General features: G+C 44.2%; 1 protein-coding gene across 2 annotated transcripts in view; it reads right to left on the bottom strand.

Moving 5' to 3' along the window:
• Positions 1 to 1,707: 1,707 nt before the first annotated feature.
• Positions 1,708 to 20,879, bottom strand: part of DNAlig1 (DNA ligase 1) — a 38,758-nt gene continuing 19,586 nt past the window's right edge. For both annotated transcript variants that reach the window (XM_070524286.1, XM_070524285.1), the window contains exons 8-18: positions 18,535 to 18,772; positions 16,843 to 16,944; positions 14,201 to 14,430; positions 12,946 to 13,147; positions 12,087 to 12,293; positions 10,998 to 11,214; positions 9,079 to 9,161; positions 6,130 to 6,282; positions 5,317 to 5,514; positions 4,726 to 4,818; positions 1,708 to 1,843 (exon numbers count right to left, since the gene is read on the bottom strand). In XM_070524286.1, coding sequence (XP_070380387.1) covers positions 1,757 to 1,843; positions 4,726 to 4,818; positions 5,317 to 5,514; positions 6,130 to 6,282; positions 9,079 to 9,161; positions 10,998 to 11,214; positions 12,087 to 12,293; positions 12,946 to 13,147; positions 14,201 to 14,430; positions 16,843 to 16,944; positions 18,535 to 18,772 — 1,810 coding nt within the window. In that variant the 3' untranslated portion in view covers positions 1,708 to 1,756. The remainder of the gene's footprint in view (positions 1,844 to 4,725; positions 4,819 to 5,316; positions 5,515 to 6,129; positions 6,283 to 9,078; positions 9,162 to 10,997; positions 11,215 to 12,086; positions 12,294 to 12,945; positions 13,148 to 14,200; positions 14,431 to 16,842; positions 16,945 to 18,534; positions 18,773 to 20,879) is intronic.

Genomic DNA, 20,879 nt, shown 5'->3' with positions numbered 1-20,879 from the left:
TGTATTTATTGTATTGATTGTTGCTCCATTTTCTTTGTTTCTATTTCATTTCATTTATGAAATGATCCTGTTATTTTTGGCTCTGCAAAATTGTGAAGAGATTATATGTATACTTGTGTGTGTTTTTCCCTGCTTTGCTGTTGTTGCCCTATATAAGGGGGCTGTGTCAAGCTGCCGTTTACGAGCAGCTTTTACCCACAACCTCCTCCATCATCCCGATGGAAATAAAGATTAGTATTATTATTATTAAACTGTGAATATGCTCCTCTGTTGGAGAGTACCCGAACTGTGCAAAGAACGATATAAGAAAAGCATTTGCTTTTGTGCAAAGATGACACAACTGATCAGACCAGAGAAATCCGAGGACATTTTGAGTTCTGAATGAGAAAGCATTAATGTCCAATCAAACGCCACTAAGCGGTCCTTAATGTTATGAACTCCTCGTGGGCAAGCGAACGCAATGAGGTGCTCGGCACATTTTGACTTGGCCTTACTGAGGCGCAGTTAGAACGCAGGTAAGAGCTTGTGCAGACATGATCTCGCAGGTAACACAGGCTTCTGAGAGTGAAGAGGACCTGGCATCACGGCGATGCCCCCTCCCCTCATGCAACCCTTGGTGCATTAGCACTTCAGCAGGTGTTTTTTTTTTTGCCTGCACTGCTCCCTCGAGGTGCAGCTCGTCATATGGCATCGCAGCCAATGGGAACTCTGTCGAAGCGCATTCATGACATGGCATCACAGCCAATGGGACTATAGGTGCCGTTTTGCTGCTACAGACCACAAGGCATTTTGAAGGTGAAAATTTTAGCGCAAAACCCAGGACAACCCACAAACAGACGTATACATCTGTTTGTCTCGTCTCTTCTTTGTGGGTTGTACTGGGTTTTGCGCTGAAGTTTTCACCTTCAAAATACCATGTACCAACTAGTCCCAAACGAAGTTTATTACACACTAGAAATGCCGGCTTTTTCGCTCAATGGGCCATTTGAAGTTTCCCCACCAAAAGCAGGCACATTGGAAGATGTGTTAACACCATAATGCCCTCGCTCTTCGCAAAATTCACACCCATATAATCCAGACAACTGCTACAGCCACATGAAGTAAGAATGAACAGAGAAACCAACATTTTATATCCATGGCACACGAAACTAAAATACTTAAGCCCACAAAGAGCAACATACTTCCTATAGGCTGAATTTTATGTATAAATACTCTGATTAAAGCCTTGGAAACCCATTGTAGAGCCCAGACTATCATTTTTTATATGCTAAAGAGAGTTCTCAGTTGTAGATAGGTCAACAAATTAATAACTACCATACTAATTAATGTGTAATCAATGATCCTTTAGTTTTCTTTGCACCAATACACTCTCCATGGTCAGAAACAAATGTGCACAGGTTGTTTTAACTTAACTTGATGTGGAATAAGGCTCAGCCTCAGTGGGGTTTAAAAAAAAGCCAAGTTAATGCTTTTAAACTAGCAAGAGCCTACTATACAAGGATGATGGCAGGGTTGCAGCATATATGCTGCAGCCATATATATATATATATATATATATATATATATATATATATATATATATATATATGTATTGGCACTGCACTGCGGATGTATGCAATGCCTGCGTGTACGCATAGGCATTGAACATGATCCAAATGTTTTATTTTTCCAGGTACTATTCATAAGCATGGGCCACATCACAATGAATGAAAAGGGAAAGCAACATTTTATTTACATGGCATGTGGAGATAAAATATTAATAAAAATCTTCGTCGGCTGCGGTTTCTTGGACGGCTGCCTTTTTGTTCTTGATGTGGTCTTGCTTGTTGTACAAGTCTGCAACCTGCGACAATAAGAGCCGTGTTGGCATGATGGATTTAGCAAATTTTTGTAACAGAACAATGAACAAATATTCCTTTCTCCCTGCCAGTAATGTAAAACGCTACCAACTGCTTCTCATATTGGCTCAGTTACCTACATACTGCTTGGGTAGCAACCAGGCCCTCTTACAACGAAAACATACCGTAATACAGAAACAGCCATACATTTCTGACCAAGTTGCAGGGCAATTGAAACAGTCAGAAAAAGGCAACTACTTCCTCCGCTAATCCTAATACATGTGACGCTAGACCATTGAGCCAATGGACAATATTTCCAACTCGGCAAGAACTGCCTAAATGTCGACATAATTGGGAGTCTGAGGTAACGAATTTTCCAGGAAACTTCTTTACAATTATTAGCCCCTTCACTGTGATTTTGGTCATGGTAGTTATTTGCTAATGTTAACAAATTTTGGGGAAGAAAACAGTACTGCACGTGCTCAGGAGTCTCTTCACATGGCATAACAAGGAATGTAGCAAGCTATCAGTAACATAGGTACAGTAAAACTCTGTTAAACTGTACCCGCTTAAACAGTAGTTTCGTTTTAAAAATAGTAAAGTCAAATCCCCGACTCAGCAGCCATTAAACATAATGCGTTTTGTATCCACATGAACCGTACCAGCTTACTGCGTATGTATCGGTTAACACCTAGTGTTTCCACTTTTCGTCGCGCAAACACGGCGGTGCGTCGTCTCCATTTGGTGGCCTGGCAGAACAACAAGCCTCAGAGATTAGAACAACGGCCTCCAAGTGCCCTGTGCGTTTACGTGTGAAGCCACACCAACATCAACATCGTTTCGGCGCCATGCCAGAGAGCGTTGTGGGGTTGTGACGTCGTGCAAGCAAAGACTTGCATCATGCCGAATCTCGGATAAACAAGACGCCAGGTGCTCAGCATAAAAGAAAAATTAGACATAGTTTGTGCTATCTAACGTGACATGAAGAAGTTGGCGCTGGCACACGACAGGGATCTACAGTTGACTACGGTGTATGGCATTTGGAATGCAAAGAAGGTGCTCGGCAGCACTGCTGCAACCGCGAAGAGATGTCGGCTACGAGGTTCGGCTTTTCGCCATCATTGCCTCTGTTGTTGCCGAAGTGTCGACTAGCGACAGTGATGAGGATGACACGGAAAGCAACAGCACGGGCAATTCAGGTCTGACAGTGGCAGAAGCTGCACGTTACGTCAGCCTCATGAATGCAATCGTCGCGACGAGAACAGCACCCCGCAACGAAGAAGGCGCCCTGCGACTTCTGCCGTGGACATGCAATGCCAACGAGGAATCTGCCAGTGTTTGCCGAGAAGAGGGGGCTGGCTGAAAAGCTAGCTCGCAGCTTCAGTAAGTTTCAAGGCCACTGTCGTTGCTGCTAGGCCACGGCGGCATCAAACGAAAATAACACTTCTGTCACACGAAGTGAATAAATACTGCATGTTTTTTCCCCTTTCATCGCAATCTCTCCGAGTTCCATTTTTGACAGGTAAGTGAGCAATTTCATGCTATTGCGCTTAAGCAGTGCTACCGCGTAGTATGTATTTTTTCCGAGCTCCAGCCAACTACAGTTTAACGGGGTTTCACTGTACATAGAAATCAAGATATACAGTACAGTCTCCTCTTATTAAAGGGAACACCAAATTAGTATGCGAGCACTGATTACAGCTCAGTTCCGGTATATGAAGGTCTGGAAGGTATGTTTTTTATATCAACAGAATTTCTGTTGCACAAAATCAGCGCTTTTTCTTCCCCTGAAGCTAATGAATCAGTGACATTAATTTGTACTGAATACAAATGATGAGTTTTTCAGTTTAGTATTGGACCTGTGTTTTGCAACAATTTTTTATTTATTGCATAAAAATCTGCTTTCAAATTTTTCTCCAAAATGCAGAAGGTCTTTCACAACATTACAGCAGGTGGTTATCGTAAGGCCAATGTGCACGACAAACGAAATGACCACGTATCACATGACTCGATCCCCACTTCTCTGCATATACCAGTGCCAACGGTAAAAAGTAAGTACTGTGCACGCAGTTTTTATTGTCAGGTTCAGTGCGTGATTTGCGACATGTCAATGATTCTGAAATTTAGATGGTCACACCAAGTTCGCACCAAATCGTAACTTTGGTCACAGACACCCGTTGAAACAGTGCCAATTAGGCCTATTGGCCTAGGCAGTGCATATGCACTACAAGCTTGCCGCCGGCCATTGTGATAAGGGGCCGCAAGCCATCACAGAATGCTTGCCGCTGATATGTTCGTATGGGTGGTTCATCAGCTGTGCACGGTCTTGAGATCATGCGTGTAGGTACCATTCACTGTCCGATTTTCTGGACATTTTGCCATGACCACTGGTCCAGAAAGGTGTAATCAAAGTTACCACTGCCACCATTTTGATTATCTCACTTTCTCAAACTGGCGCCCTCGCCCGCAGATCTGCTGGCAGCCGTAGCCATCACTGCGGCAACGCTAGGCCTAGCTGCTTCGATGTTCATTACCAAGCTTCTTGCTGTTCAGTGCTATGGTTTTCATTAAAACAATTCACCGCTGTTATCAATGGCACCGACTTAGTTATACACGTGGGCACCCGTCCTCTCCTATCATATTACGAGCACCAATACACCTAATAAGTGTACTGGCAGGCCTTCAGGGCTGTTTCAGGCGTGCCTGTGGCAATTTGAGCCCTTTGTAGCAGGAAAAGGCATGCATTCATTGTTTCAGACCCTTTCATGGCCCCTAGGGAGTCCAACAATTTGGACGTTGACTGTATTCATAAACCTTCATCAAGGTAAACCATCAGGTAATTCCACAAATTTCCGGTCTCCACAAAAGTATTTGCTGTTTCAGGCACCTGCTGGGCAGAAGTGGCATCCTCTGGGTTCTTGTCATCTCGTATCCTGATGAACCGGGGAAACCGCAGGGAAATGCCCTTCTCAGGATCAACCTATGTAAGAAAAGAACATATCAAGCTGATGTTGCCTTTTGTCAGATAGTCTGGGCTATACCAGGAGTTAATTTTATTTCATGCGCATAGTGGAAATGTGGACAGTTATTCGAGGTCAGTTTTTTGTATTGATGCCAATAAGCATTAGACGCCGCCGTGAGTCACAGAAAGTGTTTTGATTTCTACCAACGAGCCACAGCATTTATTGCGGGCAATGTGGAATGCCTTTTTCACTGACGATGACGGCCTATTAACTCTAGATATAGTACACTCTGATTAAGATGCTGTCCTCAAAGCACATTTGCAATATTTGATGGTCCCACGATAGCTTTTAATTAGATAATAGGGAAAATTTGTTGCAAATTCTTTTCACGGAGTCATGTCCGTGTGGTTGCCCCACACCGCGAAGTGACAGGGTCCGCCTTTTGCGTCACTTGTGAATCGCATGCGGGCGGCTGCCCATTTAGAACTGCTACCTAGCAAGACAAATATACCCACCAGTCCAAGGGCCGCCTTGTGAACGGGTGAGACTGAGAGGTCGGCACTCTTGATCTCCCACACCTGACAGGGCTCGAACCAGGCATCAGGTGCGAGGCTGCTGTCAAACCGGTAGTATGACTTGGGCGCCGGGATGACGTGCTCCTTGAAGAAGGCGGAGTGCTGGTCCAGCTGCTCTTCACTAAAACCAGTGCCAATCTAGACAAACACAGGCAACCCGGTCATGTGACATTCACTACAGTTTTATTACAGCTCTGTGTCATGAGCAAATTGTGGTACCAGTCATCTACCATGCCAAAGCGTTCACAAAAAAAAAAATTGAACAGAACTGAGCATTCTTACTCTTTTACAACGGACGTCATTTAGGATACAATCCTTTCAACGAAACAGTTGGACAACCTTTGCTAAGTTCAAAGCATATAATCTGTAGTAAGAACATTCTGCACTATAAACCTGTGAAACAGTATTTTCATGGATGCATTGAATTTGTACTTCTTTGACAAAATACCAACTGTTGCAGAAGAGGCAGAAGCCACAAAAAGTGAATGGCTCAAGATTTTTGTGGGTGTTCCGTGAAATTTTTGAAACATCACTTTTTCCCAGAGCAATCATTAACTGTCACTGCAGGCAATCCCAGTCATTACTGCTTTGCTTCTTGTCCCTTGCCTGCTAACTGCATGCACACATAGGCCTGCACACATAGGCCCTCTTATTTTTTTCATTTGTGATAACTTCAAAATGTTTAAAAGGTGCCTACATATTTGTCAGAGATGAAAGCCCAGTGAGAAATCTCGTAACGGCAACAGCGCGTACCTTGCAGAGCGTTTGGAACTCCTCGTTATCAGGGTCGTAGCAGCCGAGCAGGAAGCAGCCAAACGTGCCCGTACGCTTCCCCTTGCCATGGTAGCCACCAAGGACCACAGCGTCCACGCTGTCACCAACGCCATCTAGGTAGTCCTTCTTCAACTGCGCCCACAGAAAAGCCAGACGAGCATACATCTCGTTCAGGCGCCAACTAATTATCTCCAATGAAAGTTCAGATTGAATACATTTTCTTTTACCTTAAATATCATTAAGGTAAGCAGAAAGCCGATGGTGAACAAATTTGCAATGCTGAAATTTTTCATAAAGTTTTACTGCATTCGTAAATATGGACTACATCCCTATTTATGAAAAATACGTGAATTGCAGGAATTTAATTGACTCTACAAGCTAATTGTATCTGGCAAAGAGCAATCTTCATCAGCAATTTGCCTAGAGAACACCAATAGTGTCAAAAACAACAAAAGAACAAAACATTCGCATAGGAAAGCAAGCATACTAGTGCAGCAGCAAACGTGCAGCTGTGTCTTGTGACTTTCTTCAATACACACTTAGGGCACATTCCGTATTTTTCCGCATATAACCCTCACCCCTAATTACAACAGCCCAGAAAGAAAAGAAAACAACAAGAAAGAAAAGCCACGGCTTGTACTGCATAGAACGCTCAAATTTTGCAAGAACAGTCTCCATTTGATGATGCACGATTCGGCCAGTGACTCTGTTATCCTCCTCTCCCTGGCAGCACTTATCCTTCAGCTTCTGCTGCACTGTGTGCAGCTAATCATGTACAAGTTACAGCCTGCCAGCACCGCGTGAACTATTACCTAACTACTACTAAACGCAAAATGGTGACCAAGAAAACGGAGAATGGGCAACCATGAAAGCAGGGAGGCGGATGCTTTAATACGCAGGGGTGGGATGAGGGTGAGGCTCTCTAGGAGATAACGAAAATAAATGGCGAAGAACCTTGCTTTGAGTTGGGGCTTCACAGCAGCGCAGCCCGCACCGCCGTGAAGCCACATCACAAGGCGAAATTCGCATGCAGTAAACGTCTGTTATTTCGGCTACATTTAATTCGATTTTTCGGTTAATTCAATTGCAGCCAAAGGTCCCAACTGGTGCCCACGAATGTTTGTGGACCCAAACTTTCGTTATTTCGATCTTAAAGTCAGCCCTCGCAGGTTAAGTTGAACTCGACCAGTCAGCCCGCATGTGTCTGAACCATTTGGCGACCACAATACCGACACCTTTAGCGGCAGTGTCTGTATCGGCAGAGCTTAGTGGACAGTGAATGCGTTGAGCACACATCATCTCTTGTCGATGAACGCATATTTCTGGCTTGCCCTAGCAAGATTTTCCTGCAATAGGCGTAGCTCACAATGTATGATTACGGTATTTACCTGATTTTAAAGACTACCTTTCTTAAAAAGAAAATTTGGCCAAAAATTGCCCACGCTGTGCAGTCGAACATGAAAAAAATATATATATATCTTTGCAATGTTGACACGCTCTGCTGCATAACACGGCCGTATTACGGCAAAGCTGAATCTAAATAAACCGTGTGGCGAAGCTCACTTTAGTAAAGTGGCCCGCCACTATGCAACAATTTTTCTTGATAAACAATTGGATGCACGCTAGATTTCTACTTTGTTTCGGAGCTTTATTATCATTTTTACATTACTTTACTACTTTGGAAACATAAAAAAGTGGGCGCGTGTTTGATTCAGGGGCGCATTAAAATCAGAAAAATACTCCCAAATTAATCAGTGGTGTATTTTGTCATTTTTTCTGCATCCTGTTCAATTCAATCCAATTCTATTAATTTTCTCGGTCGCGTCAGGGTCGAATTAACAGAAGTAGACAATACAACTTGCACCTTGACTTCACTGTTTAAGATTTTTCATTTTTGCCATGGGACATCCACGCAAAAACACGATTATATTACATATTTAAGAACAGGTAGAATCAAAAATATCTTGCAAGTATCTCACGCATTTAACAAAAAATTATTTAAAAACATTAGTTCTACTTCGTAGGAGCTATCCAAGTGTGTACACATGGCGCAAGAAGGGCATATTTAAGTTGACTCCTAGGGTTTTATGTTTGCGTCAAGGTATCCCCATGTACAAATAAATCTAACAGTAAGGCATCTAGCTGCATGCTCATACAATACTGGACATGCCCATACGTCAAAAAGACACTAAAAGGAAACACTAAACCAGTTAAGAATGGTTAAAGTATTCTTTCAACAATCTATCGTTCTTATTTCTGCAGTAATAGCTTGATCATTAGAAGAGAAAGTAATGATCAGTGTTGCAATATTTAAACTTTGCGTTGAAAGACCAGCACCAGTACATCATTGTGGCATCTTAGATATCAAACTACAGTAAACCCTCGCTGTAATGAAATCATTAGGGCAGGAAACTGACTTGGTTGTAAGAGGTATATTGTTATAACAGAAGAAGCTACAAGAGACTCACAGTAACCTGGGAACACAAAAAACTTCAAATAATGCGACATTTCAAATGATTTTGTTAAAATGAGCGTTTACTGTATTTTTTTTGTATTTGGGCCATAGCAGGTAGGGTCTCGAAACCTGACAAGTTAGGTCTATGGCTCCTTTAGAATACAATGTAGTCCACATTTATTGGCAAAGAATAACTAGGTCTGAGAAGATGCCATCAAAAGCCGTAATGTTAAGGAGTGCTGGCATGCATGGGAAATTCAAGACAACAGTTCCATGCAATTTTCGGTGCTGCATCTTTTCTGGCTTATCAAGCCTTCCTCTAGCGGTCAGAGTGGGTTTTTTGATACTGCAGAAGAGCGAATTACTTACAGTACAGCTGAAATTATTGTTTTCCAGTTAGCGTCAAACATGCGAAACCAGTGCTCGCAAGAAAATGCTGCGCAAGCGTCTTCACAATACCACGAGCCACGCACCTTGAGCCAGTTGTGGGACCGCTTTGCAATTTCGTACGAAGCCCCAGTGTCCAAAGACTTGACCATCAGACCTTCGCAGCTGCCTGGGTGATGGCAAGCATGCACAGCTGTCACTTTGCACAGAGCACACAAGTACAATTGGAACTTGACAAACAAACACAGAAATAGTTACTTATAGCATATAGCAAGTAAATCTAGACATTAGCTGGCCATGCTCTAGGTGCACGTTCAACAAGAACAATAATAGTACACTGGAAAGGCATGCAAGTGAAATAGCCGCAATTAGAAACAAACTGAACCACCTTAAATTTGAAACATATTTAAATAGAGAGAGCGGCACATGACAGTGATTGTGCAGCACATGACCAATTAATTCTGCGAGTACAGTAAACTTCTGTTAATTCGAATCTAGTCAATTTGATCTGTCGGTTAATTTGACCCCGACTGAAGTTCCCGACCAGAGCCCATGCATTTCTATAGGCCCAAAATTTCTTTATTTCAATCCTAAAATTGCCCTTCAACGGATACTTCAAACTTGCTAACAGTCGACATGCACGCCTAATCGCTATAGTGACTGAGACAGGTACTGCCTTTGGTGCCAGTACCTGTCTCAGGAGAGCTTAGGGGACAGTGAATGCACTGAACATTTTCATCTATGGCATGAATGTACTGTGGCAAAGCTGACTTTAGAAAACTGGCTACCATTGTGCAATGCATATTAGATCCTTGCCCACTTGCTAAAATATAGGGTGCACGTTAGATTTCTAATTTGCATAGGTGCTTTAATTTCATTTCTAGGTTATTTTTCCACTTTGGACACAAAGAAAGTGGACATGCATTAGATTCGGAAGAGGGTGGGGGGGATTAGAGACGGGTAAATACTGCCAAATGATTCAGCAGTGTGCTATGGAGCTTTTCTTTTTTGGCATTTTATTTAATTCGACCTGCCAAATAATTAGATCAGTTTCTTAAGTCCCGTCAGGGTCAATTTAATGGAAGTAGACTGTATCGAATATTATCGCCCAAAGAATACAGCCCAATGCTAGAGTGGTTATGATGTCATGATTGGTAACTTTCCTTACACTTGCACCTGATCATTTTCAATGTTTCTTGACTGAACAATGGTGCCTCAAGAATATTGAAATGCCATCTTCTGAATAAGGTTAGTAAGCTGTTCCATTTGTAACAATGATGTTGCATGACCAGATGATACTCTTCAGTTGAACCCTTAAATTACAGTTGGTTTGTTGAATAAAGAATCGATTTCCTAACACAGATACACTGATGTCATGATGCTTAGAGCAAATGCACCTTTGTCTTACCAGCACTACGAAGCCCGTAGTCCTTCCAACCTTCCTACTTAAGGTTCAAGGCAGCCTTTCAGTCGATTATATTAAGAGTTTAATTACCGTGCTCGTTGATTAGCTAGGTTTTAATCCATTTTAATAAGCTAGCAGTTTGTCGCTGCCCGCCAAGTGCTGCTAGTGAAGCCCCATGTGGCTTTCACAAGCCCAATTCTTGTCCTTTTGATGCGTGCAATAAATGATTGGTTTTTAGTAAGTAATTATTTAGCAACATTTTTAACTAGTCAAAACTTGATTAACATTACATGCACTTTCCACCTTGAAAGCGCCGACACCAGCAAAAATCCAACTTACAGAATGAAACTAATCCCAGTGTCGCAACTAGCACTTCTGATCACGATCAAGCACGAATGGGATCAAATTTATCGATCATGATTGGCTCTTTTCCACAGCTTACACAAAGGAGCCAATCGAGAGTGAGAAAGTCGATCCAGGTCAGGCTCGATCACAACTGAATACATGTATGCCCGTATGGCACCACTACAACACCACAATTGGTCAGCGTTAACTTCTTAACCGCCAAACACGCCAGCAGGTGAAAGAAGGGTCACTGACCTTTGATGGACTCCTGCAGGAACTCCTGAATGTCTTCAACCGTCGACAGGTCGGCCGAGCGCGCCAGCTGAGTCTCGCCGGGTACTTCAATGAGGATCTTGCGAAGGAGCTCCCGGCGCTTCCGCAGGGTCTCCTTGACCAGGGACTCGCCGTTCAGGTACAGAAGGTCGAAAGCGAAAACGCAGACTTGAACCTTGACCTCCTCTTCTGTTGTCTCCTGCATTCGTTTATTAGCCATCATGAGCCAACCTAATCTCACAGCTGCAGCAGCCACACAAGGAACTGTACAAGACCTTATGCACAGGACTACGTCAGATAGTTGGTTTCCTTACGATTTGCACAAATGAATCGAACGGCCAGTCAGCTCACAGGTAAGATAAATTTATGCTTACATCGCAACTAATGCCTGTTCGTATAATCCACCCCTGGCATGTTTGCAATGGCAGCAGATGCGTTTATCATTTTGAAACTAGCAGTTGGCAGTTTGCTCTTACGCGCGTTTTATTTTGTTTCTTTTGCCCAATTCCTTATCTTACTTCGCATCCATTTGGTTATTGATTAGATAACTTCTATTTTCTGCTTTTGCGTGTCCAGGTACCATGATGTACCTACATTCAATTCAAATTCAACAACACAAGAGTTTTTGTTCCCTCTCTAATACAGAGTTTTATATTAGGAGACGCAAGCCCCCATTTGTGTCCCAAATCAAAAGCTCTTTATTGCCGTCAAGGTCATGAAACTCGAAAATCAAAGGAAAGCAGTGAACAGAAGGTTTAAGTGTTATGTTTAGCATAATTTACTATCATCCGTGCCTCAAATAAATGCACAAAAAACATAAAACTGCCACAGGTCTCCCGGGAGAAAACATCCCCTTACTGCCCACTTTATAATGGGCAAAAGGTTAGCAGCTATGCCATGGTCAGTTCGCATCGATGCGGTCAAACATCATGCAAATGCACGAGTATATAAATGTTACAGGTACAGATGCACGAACATACTGGACAAAGCAAGAGATACTTGGTTGACGGTATAGCTATGAAATCGTTTTTGCGGTACGAACAACTTCAAGTGATACATTTCTACTCGTACCTTCCGTTTGCGAGTACTCAGGGTCTGGAACGGCAGGATGGTCTGGCTGGGACGGTCCCAAGCAACCGCCTCACTGTCCAAGATGCAGGTCTTTGTGTCGGGCGAGATCGCTGCTCGGATGCGCGACACGACCTCTGGGTATTTGCCCGTGTTGTCCTCCTGGTTCCGGCTGTAGATGCGCACACTGCCGTCTTCCAAGAGGTGGATCTAATAAGACAATAAATTTTCCAATACTACTTCAGTGTACTAAACTCGCCATACACTAAAAGCCAACTGCAACAAAGTACAGGACCACACCAAAAGTCTAGTTTCATGTGTAGCAGCATCTGTGCAAACACAGACACCCACTGATGTTTCAAACATCAGTGGATGTGTCATGAAAAGCTTGCAAAAACAGATGCCTCTGATATGATAGCTGAAAAAAGAAAATTCAACACTGTCATTAGAACTCAGCCCGCTAAAATTTACACAGAACCTGGAACATTCGAGAACCAGTGCCCACCAGAAAATTCAGGTGCAATGTGAAATTAGCACACGCAAGGTTCTGGGCACAACCTCCAAGTTTGTCCAGTGTTCATAGTACACCGAAAATCTCAAAAGGACATTCGTTCTGAAATATCCACTAACCTGGTCTCCTTAGGTGTTACTTAAAACGCTGTTAAGAAAATTGGACAATTACCAGCTCTGCGACTTGCCGAGATTGCTTCGACAATACATGCTACTCCTTTACAACCAATTCAGCCAAAACGACACTTCACTGCCGTTGGCCATTAAGCAGTGACAAGACAAATGTTATTTTCAGACTGGAGCGCACCACAGATGCAGTGCAAGTGAGTAAGCGCTCACAACGACCCCTCACCTGAGCTCGCTCGCCGTCGTACTTGAACTCGCACGTGAAGGCTGACCCCTCGAAGCGGTTGAGCACCTCTGAGATGGCCTTGGTGGGATGGGCGAGCATTGGCTTCAGAGGGATGCCGGGACTCAGGCGGCAGCGCTTGGGAAGCGAGTCGACGCCTTCTTCCAGCAGGGCGTTGATCAGTCGTTCATAGTCTGGACACTCACTGCACAATCGCAAGGCAACAAGGATTCATTTGCAGTCCATCAAGTCAGCAAGACTGGTCTGTTTGATAGATCAGTAGCTTGGTTCGACCTTTTCCATGTGAAAAAGGAGTCAAGTCAGTCCACAGATTTGCACCAAACATGGATAAACAAATGATTGAATATGACGCGTGGAGTCTCAAATGTGCTCGTGGGGCAAGAGAACGACAGCACGGTAGTAGAAACAAACCAAAAGGCATTTATTGCACCTTCTATACGAGATTGCTAGCTGAATTGGAATGAATGGAACATGCCAATGGGCGCTGATAAATCGAGGAAGTCCGACTGACCACAACAGGATATCGAGCAGATATGATGATGATGATGTTTGAGGCTTAATGGCGCAAGGGCCAGGTATGGCCAAAGAGCGCCATGCTAGTAATAATGAATATGTCGTGGTCTGATGGGCTCTGTTATCGAGCAGATATGTTCGCCCCATGCCGGACACCGACACCTAATCATGAGCACGTGCAGTCACATGAACAAGGGCACATTTAACAATCCTGTTCATCCATCTCAGTTGCCCACTACAAAGCCTTTTGTGGAATGGTCCCACAAAGCATGCCAACGAGTGCGCAACGTGCCCACGTTTGCTGCTGATTACAAACAAACAAACAAAAAAAAAGCCAGGACCATTGTTCCCTCTACACCTGAGTATCCGTGCCGCCAGGTGGCACTAGCATCAGAACACTAGCACCATCTCCCGTACTACTCAGCAATTAAACTAAATACAGGTGGCACACTGCTACGCGGGAAGCCGGATTACGGGAGCCGTGAGAGCCACGCAGGGAAAACAACCTCAGGGGACACGAGAGAATCGAGCATCTCCACAGAAAAAGTAAATTGACAATTCTTTTTATCAATATTAGCATGTGCCGAATACATCCATATATAACGAGTACCAAGTGTAACAAAGGTATTTTTGTAATCTCGTCATAACAAAGTTGGACCATACGGCAAATTCTGCCGTGTCAAAATTTTATAAAGAAAAAGAAACTCAAATCAGCCTGGCTCACCAGTAAGCAGTCTTGACAAGCAAGGCCGCTTCCTCAAGCCGCTTCTTGGATGCCTTGGGGTCCCCATGAGGTGGCGAGAGCGCAGCCGCATGAGCCAGGGCGGTCAGCAGCGACGCCTCGGCCAGGCCAATGCGCAGTTTGCCCCCGAGCGAGCGTACAAGAAACCGGGCCTCGCACTGACGGCAGGCGACGAGCAGGACCTTGATTATGTCGACTTTCTTCTGCTGCACCTGTTGTTGAAGCACCAAAAGAACGCAGGACGCAGTGCTTTCCGAGATCACAGTGGTTGGAAAGCGAGCGGCGAATCGGCACACAAATAGCACAACCCAACGAAATGGGCCTCCCGTGCATTACAATAGGACACAACACCAAAAACATGTGATGTTGGCACTCTGCTATTAAAGCTAGCATCACCGCTGTGCTGTCATCATAAAATGCTGACGTACATGCTTAACTGATAAACCACTGTACATATACTCATTTAATGAACACACTCGCACACTGGCCATGGTGGGATGGGCAAGCATTGGCTTCAGAGGGATGCTGGCACTCAGCCGGCAGCTCTTGGGAAGCAAGCTGACACATTAAACGCACTCCCAGGTTCACTCTTGAAAATTTGTATTTTTATTTTCCCCCGCATAATAATCGCACCCCCAACTTTGCTCCTGCGCAGTCCTACGAACAAACGGCCGTGCTGTAGCTTTTTGGAGAGACTAGAACCTTTTACTCTCACGCATGCGTTTAAAAGCAAGCGCACTTAATTTCGATGCCTGTCGCTGCATTGTAAATATCTAATAATGATGTCGCGTGAGGAACGTTGTGGTCACGTAAACGAAATACTACAACTAACTTATGTAGGCTGCACATCCACGCTACCAGCCATGACAGCACACTGGCAGGGGTAGTGGGTTTGATGACCGAGAAGCTGATGGCAAAACTACAACGAGAGAATGGCAGCAGGCAAGCATGCGGTACGAACAGGCTGTGCATTATCACACTCGCTTGGCACCTGACAGAAACAGTGGTGACAGTGATAACACCCAGCACGTTCTTTGCGCATGCTTGCCACCAGTGCCGAAGCAAAGGCACCTCGCAGACTCGAAATAGAAAAAAAAGAATTCAACTGGCTTTCTGCAACACCAACCTTGAGCAATTTACTGACTTTATACTCTGATGTAATAGGAGAGACCACGCACGTACGGTTGCGCAGTGAATGGGAGAGTTCAAGTAAAGAAGGGGTGGCCAGTACTTGGTTGGCAGGGACGGGAGTAGTGTCGAATTTGTGTGTCGGTTGCTCGCACTGTTGCCTGTTTTTTGGTTTTGCTGTGTGCGATGCGCCCCAAGTGGAGTTGCATGCCTGCTGGGGGACAGAGTTTATCTGCTCAGCAAACAGAAATGCTTATCAGACACCGATAAACTGACATGCCGATGAGTAGGACAGTCGATGAAAGAGGCGCACACAGTACGCTCGTCAAAAACAACATGTGACAAAAAGCAGTGCTTTAACGCGGTGCTTGCTATAATGGCAGACCGCCGGAAACGTCTTGCGAGCATGAGCTGTTGTGGGACCACAATATGGACGAAGCGGCCAACGACCTGGACGACAGGTCCAGTGGTTCCGATGCGGAGAGAAGTCCAATAGAAGCACTGCTACAGTTTGCAAATAATACACGCATATGTTCACTGCAAGGATAAGTTATCTAATGCCTTCTCCAAATCGTAATAGTATTACCGCTTTACTTTTCAATCTTTGCCATTTCGCAAAAGTTCCCATAAAGTTTACCCCACATAATAAGCGCACTCCGTAACATTTCTTCCATTATATTAGGGAAAAAAAGTGTGTTCATTATGCAAGTATATACGGTATTCTTTCGAAACTCTGTTCTCATTAATTTCACGGTAATAAGTTGATATTTTGAAGAGAAAATCAAGGTCAAAGTTGCTCTTCTTGAAGTGCTCGCATCAGTGTGACTTAAGGGATTTCAAAGTTACTTTTTTTCATAGTATTTCAGCCCTTGTGGCTCAGCCAAAGTTTGGCTCTATTCAAACACATTGTAGAGCAGTTATTTTTACCAATGAAAAGTTTACTAGGCCCGAGCCGACACTGCCAAAATTCCTGACGTTGCAATGGGCTGCTACTGAAAGTTCAGGGCGACGTCACCACAAGTGTAAAGGGTTTATAGGCCCAGTCAGGCTGTCGATAACAGCTTTTAGCCAACAAACCTTTGCAGAATATGTTTGTTCTGGGAAATGGAAATAATTTTATTTTTATCTTTTGTGTCTTTTTTGGCTCACCAAGCACTATTCTCAAAGCGAAAAGTGTGTGTGTGCTTTTTTTTTTTTTGTAGAGGGTAGAAGGCACTGTAGAAGGGTAATTTACTAGTTTACCAACACTCCCCATATAATTTTTCTATTTCTTGTCCCTTTAACAGACTGCAATATTCTCTACTACAATTTTGGCCAAAATTGAGTTACCTAACACCATTTTCGCAAAGCCATCTGGCTCATGACAGAGGTACTTCATCCGGAGAATCAGAACCCGCATCATGCAGGCACGACTACGCTCTTCATGCACAATTTTACACTGCCAGGTGTGATGTTGCAGTGAGTTCCACAGAATTTAGGAGGGAGGCGTTACGTACCGAGTTTCCGGTCATCTCTGCAATTGCACGCAACTTGGTAAAGACGTGCGACAGCATCAGCGGCGGCGGTGGGAACAGCACCCGTTGTTGGCTGCGGCTGCTCTGCAAGCATTGAAAAATGTACATTGAATGTGACCAGCCGTATAAAGTAGAACCTCATTGATGCAATGCTGTTGCATACGGATCCCGGCACCAACGTTTGCGGTTGGGAACACAAAAAAAATGACTCTCCACAGTTACACTTTTTTTTTTACCGGTTCACAAGTTCCTGGAAGACACTATGTTTCGGAACCAACGTTCAGTACATCGCCACACTGCTATTGTACGATACGTTTTCCGGCCGCTACATCCCATGTAGACAAGATAAAAGGCGCAAGGTAGGCGCGATCTACAAGAGCAGCCGCCCGCCACAGCAGCTTCACCGCAATACTCGCCCGCCCGTCTCGCGTGAGAATGCCGGTACACACTCAGTTTCCTATTCCAGTACCAGGAGATTTCCTCACGGATCACTGCACACCGCAGTCACAGCTATAGCTGCAAACCTTGTTCCAATAAGCCTCTCCATCTATTTGTTTCACGGTGCATTGAGCGTAGTATCGTTGGAAGCGTGCCGTATGCTTTTAGCAGGCGATTACTTAAAACGTGCCGCCGTTCCCTGTAGCAGGCAGTGCGAAGTGAATGTAATGTTTCACTCTGGTGGCATCGTATTCCGGCACTGCGCCAACCAGCATGATTTCGTTTCTACGACACTAGGCAATCGGAAAATGAGAATGTATGTCCCGGGTCGCACGGGCCCAACCAGCTGCCAGTCAAAGCTGTCCAGTCAACGTAATGTCAGACAGCCATTGATTCGACCCCCTGACGAGACCGATGACTTATAATATTATCTGGCAGGCTGAATTAAACAAGATTCAGAAAATATGGCAAAGCATACCCTTGATTCATTTGGCAGTATTTGCCAGATTATAACACGTCCCCGAATCAAACGTGAGCCTGCTTTCGGTGTCCAAAGTAGAAAACTAATGTAGAAATGACATTGAAACTCCTAAACAAAGACCTCTAATGGGAGCCCAATTTTTTAGCAAAAAGAATGGGCAAGGGTCCACATGTGTGACAGAACGGCAGTCAGTTTCCTGAAGTAATCTTTGCCTCAGTACATCCGTATTATGTGGTATAGCATACAAACACTGAGAAGGCAGTTTTCGTATCGTCCGATTGCGCTGCACAGGCAATTTCCAGCCCAATTGTCTCGAAGAGAAAAAAAAATGAAGCACATCTTAGAAATGACTAAATACCGTAATCAGACATTGTGAGCTACAGTCACTGCTTGAAAGCTCTTCTAGAGCAAGCTGGCAGGATAAAAATAGGCGTTTTCGATGGGAGATGACGTGTGTTCAATGTATTCACTCTCCCATAAACTACGTCGAGACAGATGTTACCACTAAAGAGATCGCTATTGGGGTCACTCTGGTGGGGTCAGGCGCACGCACGATGACTCGTCAAGTTCGGATTATCCGGCACAGGTCAATTTTAGGATTGAAATAATGAAAGCTTGAGCCCATAGAAAGTCGTGGGCGCCAGCCGGGACCTATGGCCAGGAATTAATTAACCGAAAAATCAAATTAACTGGAGTTTACTGTAAAATGTGTGGAAATTCTACAATGTCGAGACTACATCAAGCAGTGTCTTTACCTCTGCGACAAGGCCAAGGTCGCCCTTGGCTGTGGCTTCGGCCCGCACTTTGTCCGGAGTACGCCCAGTGGCCTCGGCCAGTGCCTTGACCAGCAGCGATTCGCCAATGCCCAACTCAAGACCTTGGTAGTCGGGTGCGATCTTGTTGAGGCACAGGTAGACAGCACTCAGCAGGTCGTCGGGTGACAGGATCAGCACCGAGCGGAGGAAGTTGCTCAAAACTTCCATAATGCGAAGCCTGGGAGAAGACGACGATAGAGGAAGAAAAATAAAATGGTGTATGTTGAAGCACAAACTTAGATGGGAACTCCACTGTCCACCTGACCACAGCGAAATGACAGTAGGAAAACTTGACCAAATGCTTCATTGATTCTGCACCTCACACTTCAGTATAGTATAAGCCCAATAAAGACAATAATGAATAATTGCTTACAGAACTTCATTTTGTGCAGGTAACTCTATAGAGCTGTTTACACAAGAGATCCGTTAGTTGTACAGTGGAACCTCGTCGATATGATCCGGTTTCATACGATTTCCCGGCACCAAAGTTCGCAAATGAGAAAACAGAATAAATGACCATTTACAGTTACGCTTCTTTCCTGCCGGTTAGTACATTCTCGGAAAACCCAATTTTTTGGCACCAACGTTGAGTACATCTACAAGCTGCGATTGTATAACGGATTTTCCAGCCACTAGATCCCATTTGATCAAGAAAAGGTGCGAGGCACGCATGATGGAGAACAGCAAGTGCCTGCTACGGCAGCTTCAACAGAGTACTTGCCCATCCGTACATGTCCCGCTAAAAAACTGGCGCGCAATAAGTTTCTGGTACCAGCAAATCTCCTCGCGGGTCGTCGCACGTTACACTCACAGCTATTGCCGCCAACCCTATTGCAATGAGCATCTTCACCAATTTGTTTCACAGCGCGTGTGGTGTAGTGCCAACAGAAGCATGCTGCACGCTTTTAATAGGCGATAAACCAAACGTGCCGCCGTTCCTGGCAGCAGGAAGCATTAGGTGAGCAACAAGTTTCCCTCTGGCAGCACAGTGCTACTCTTTGGCATCTCAAAGTACTACGCCATAGTAAAACAACAAAATGCATCGCTGCCCAGTCAGGAACCACCAGCAAACACATGTCATCAACACGTGTCAGCACATGTCAGCAAACATGTCAACACACGTCAGCAAACACATGACATGCAAACGCATGTCATTTCACACTGGAATGATTCATGCAACGCTTCACATTACGTAGATGTCAACTGTGGTCGAGTCTGCAAAGTTTTTTTGTGACTTCCGAGTTGTACGTTTTTCCGGTTAGTACGTCTTTTCTCGCATATTCTTCAAGAACGTACGAACCAGGTTCTACTTTATGTAGTTATTGGCTTGAAGTTTTACATGCATCCTTTCTTTTTTTCCCTATGGCTCGTTGGATTGTTTCCCGTTTCAAGGGCCGTAACTAAGCATCCAGGCAACACACAGAAGCTCACAACACATACAAGAATACAGTAACGTCTATCGCCCATGTTGTTAACTCGCAGTGAGTGTGTATGTTGCATTTGTACTGCAGATTAGTCAGTGGTGCATAATAGACAAGTAATAAGCACAACAAAGCAGGCTCTAACTATTCACGAACATTTGTTCAAACTTTGTTTTTAAGCAGTCGAAACAACCACCTCACCTTATCATGAATATCCTTATAGACACCTAATTTGTGCCATTTAATGTTCTGCAACTCAAACGACCCCATACTTGAAAGCAAGAGTAAAGCTTGTGCTAATGCTAGCCTTGTCAAGACCATCAAGTCAGACATTCTAGCAAAAATTATTAGAAGGAACACTGATTCTATAGTTTCTATGAGCACAGCAAGTATGATGGTTCAGCCAGCACGGAAATCACAGGTTGTAAATGATTACGCCTAAAATAGTCCTTCTTGTTCCAAGCGGCTTTGTGGCTTGGCAAATTGATCCTTTTCTACAAAATATCCCTCTACTAATGCAACAATGGGCAACAATTATGCACGTGCACAGAGACTTTTTTCTTTATGCCTCTGGAAAAATATGACCGCTTGGAAATTTAGAAAGAAAAACTGTAATAAAAAAAAACGCAAGAACGCCTGAATCTACAAGAATGGAAGACTAGGCGAATTCATGCACTAGCATTCATTCACAGGGTTGTTGAACGAATGCAATACCAGATTTTTTCCCCAGTAATTTTTTGCAGGAAGCTCTGTTACATACGTGGCAATATACAATAATCCTAATCGTCAGGTTTGGTGAGCTTAGTGAGTGCGCATGTTGCATGTACATTGCGCAACATCAAGTTACGTTGCCAAAAGAGGTTT

The sequence above is a fragment of the Dermacentor albipictus genome, chromosome 8 (genome assembly GCF_038994185.2).
Source record: "Dermacentor albipictus isolate Rhodes 1998 colony chromosome 8, USDA_Dalb.pri_finalv2, whole genome shotgun sequence".
Taxonomy (NCBI): Eukaryota; Metazoa; Arthropoda; class Arachnida; order Ixodida; family Ixodidae; genus Dermacentor; species Dermacentor albipictus.
This window is presented reverse-complemented; position numbering and strand designations above follow the sequence as displayed.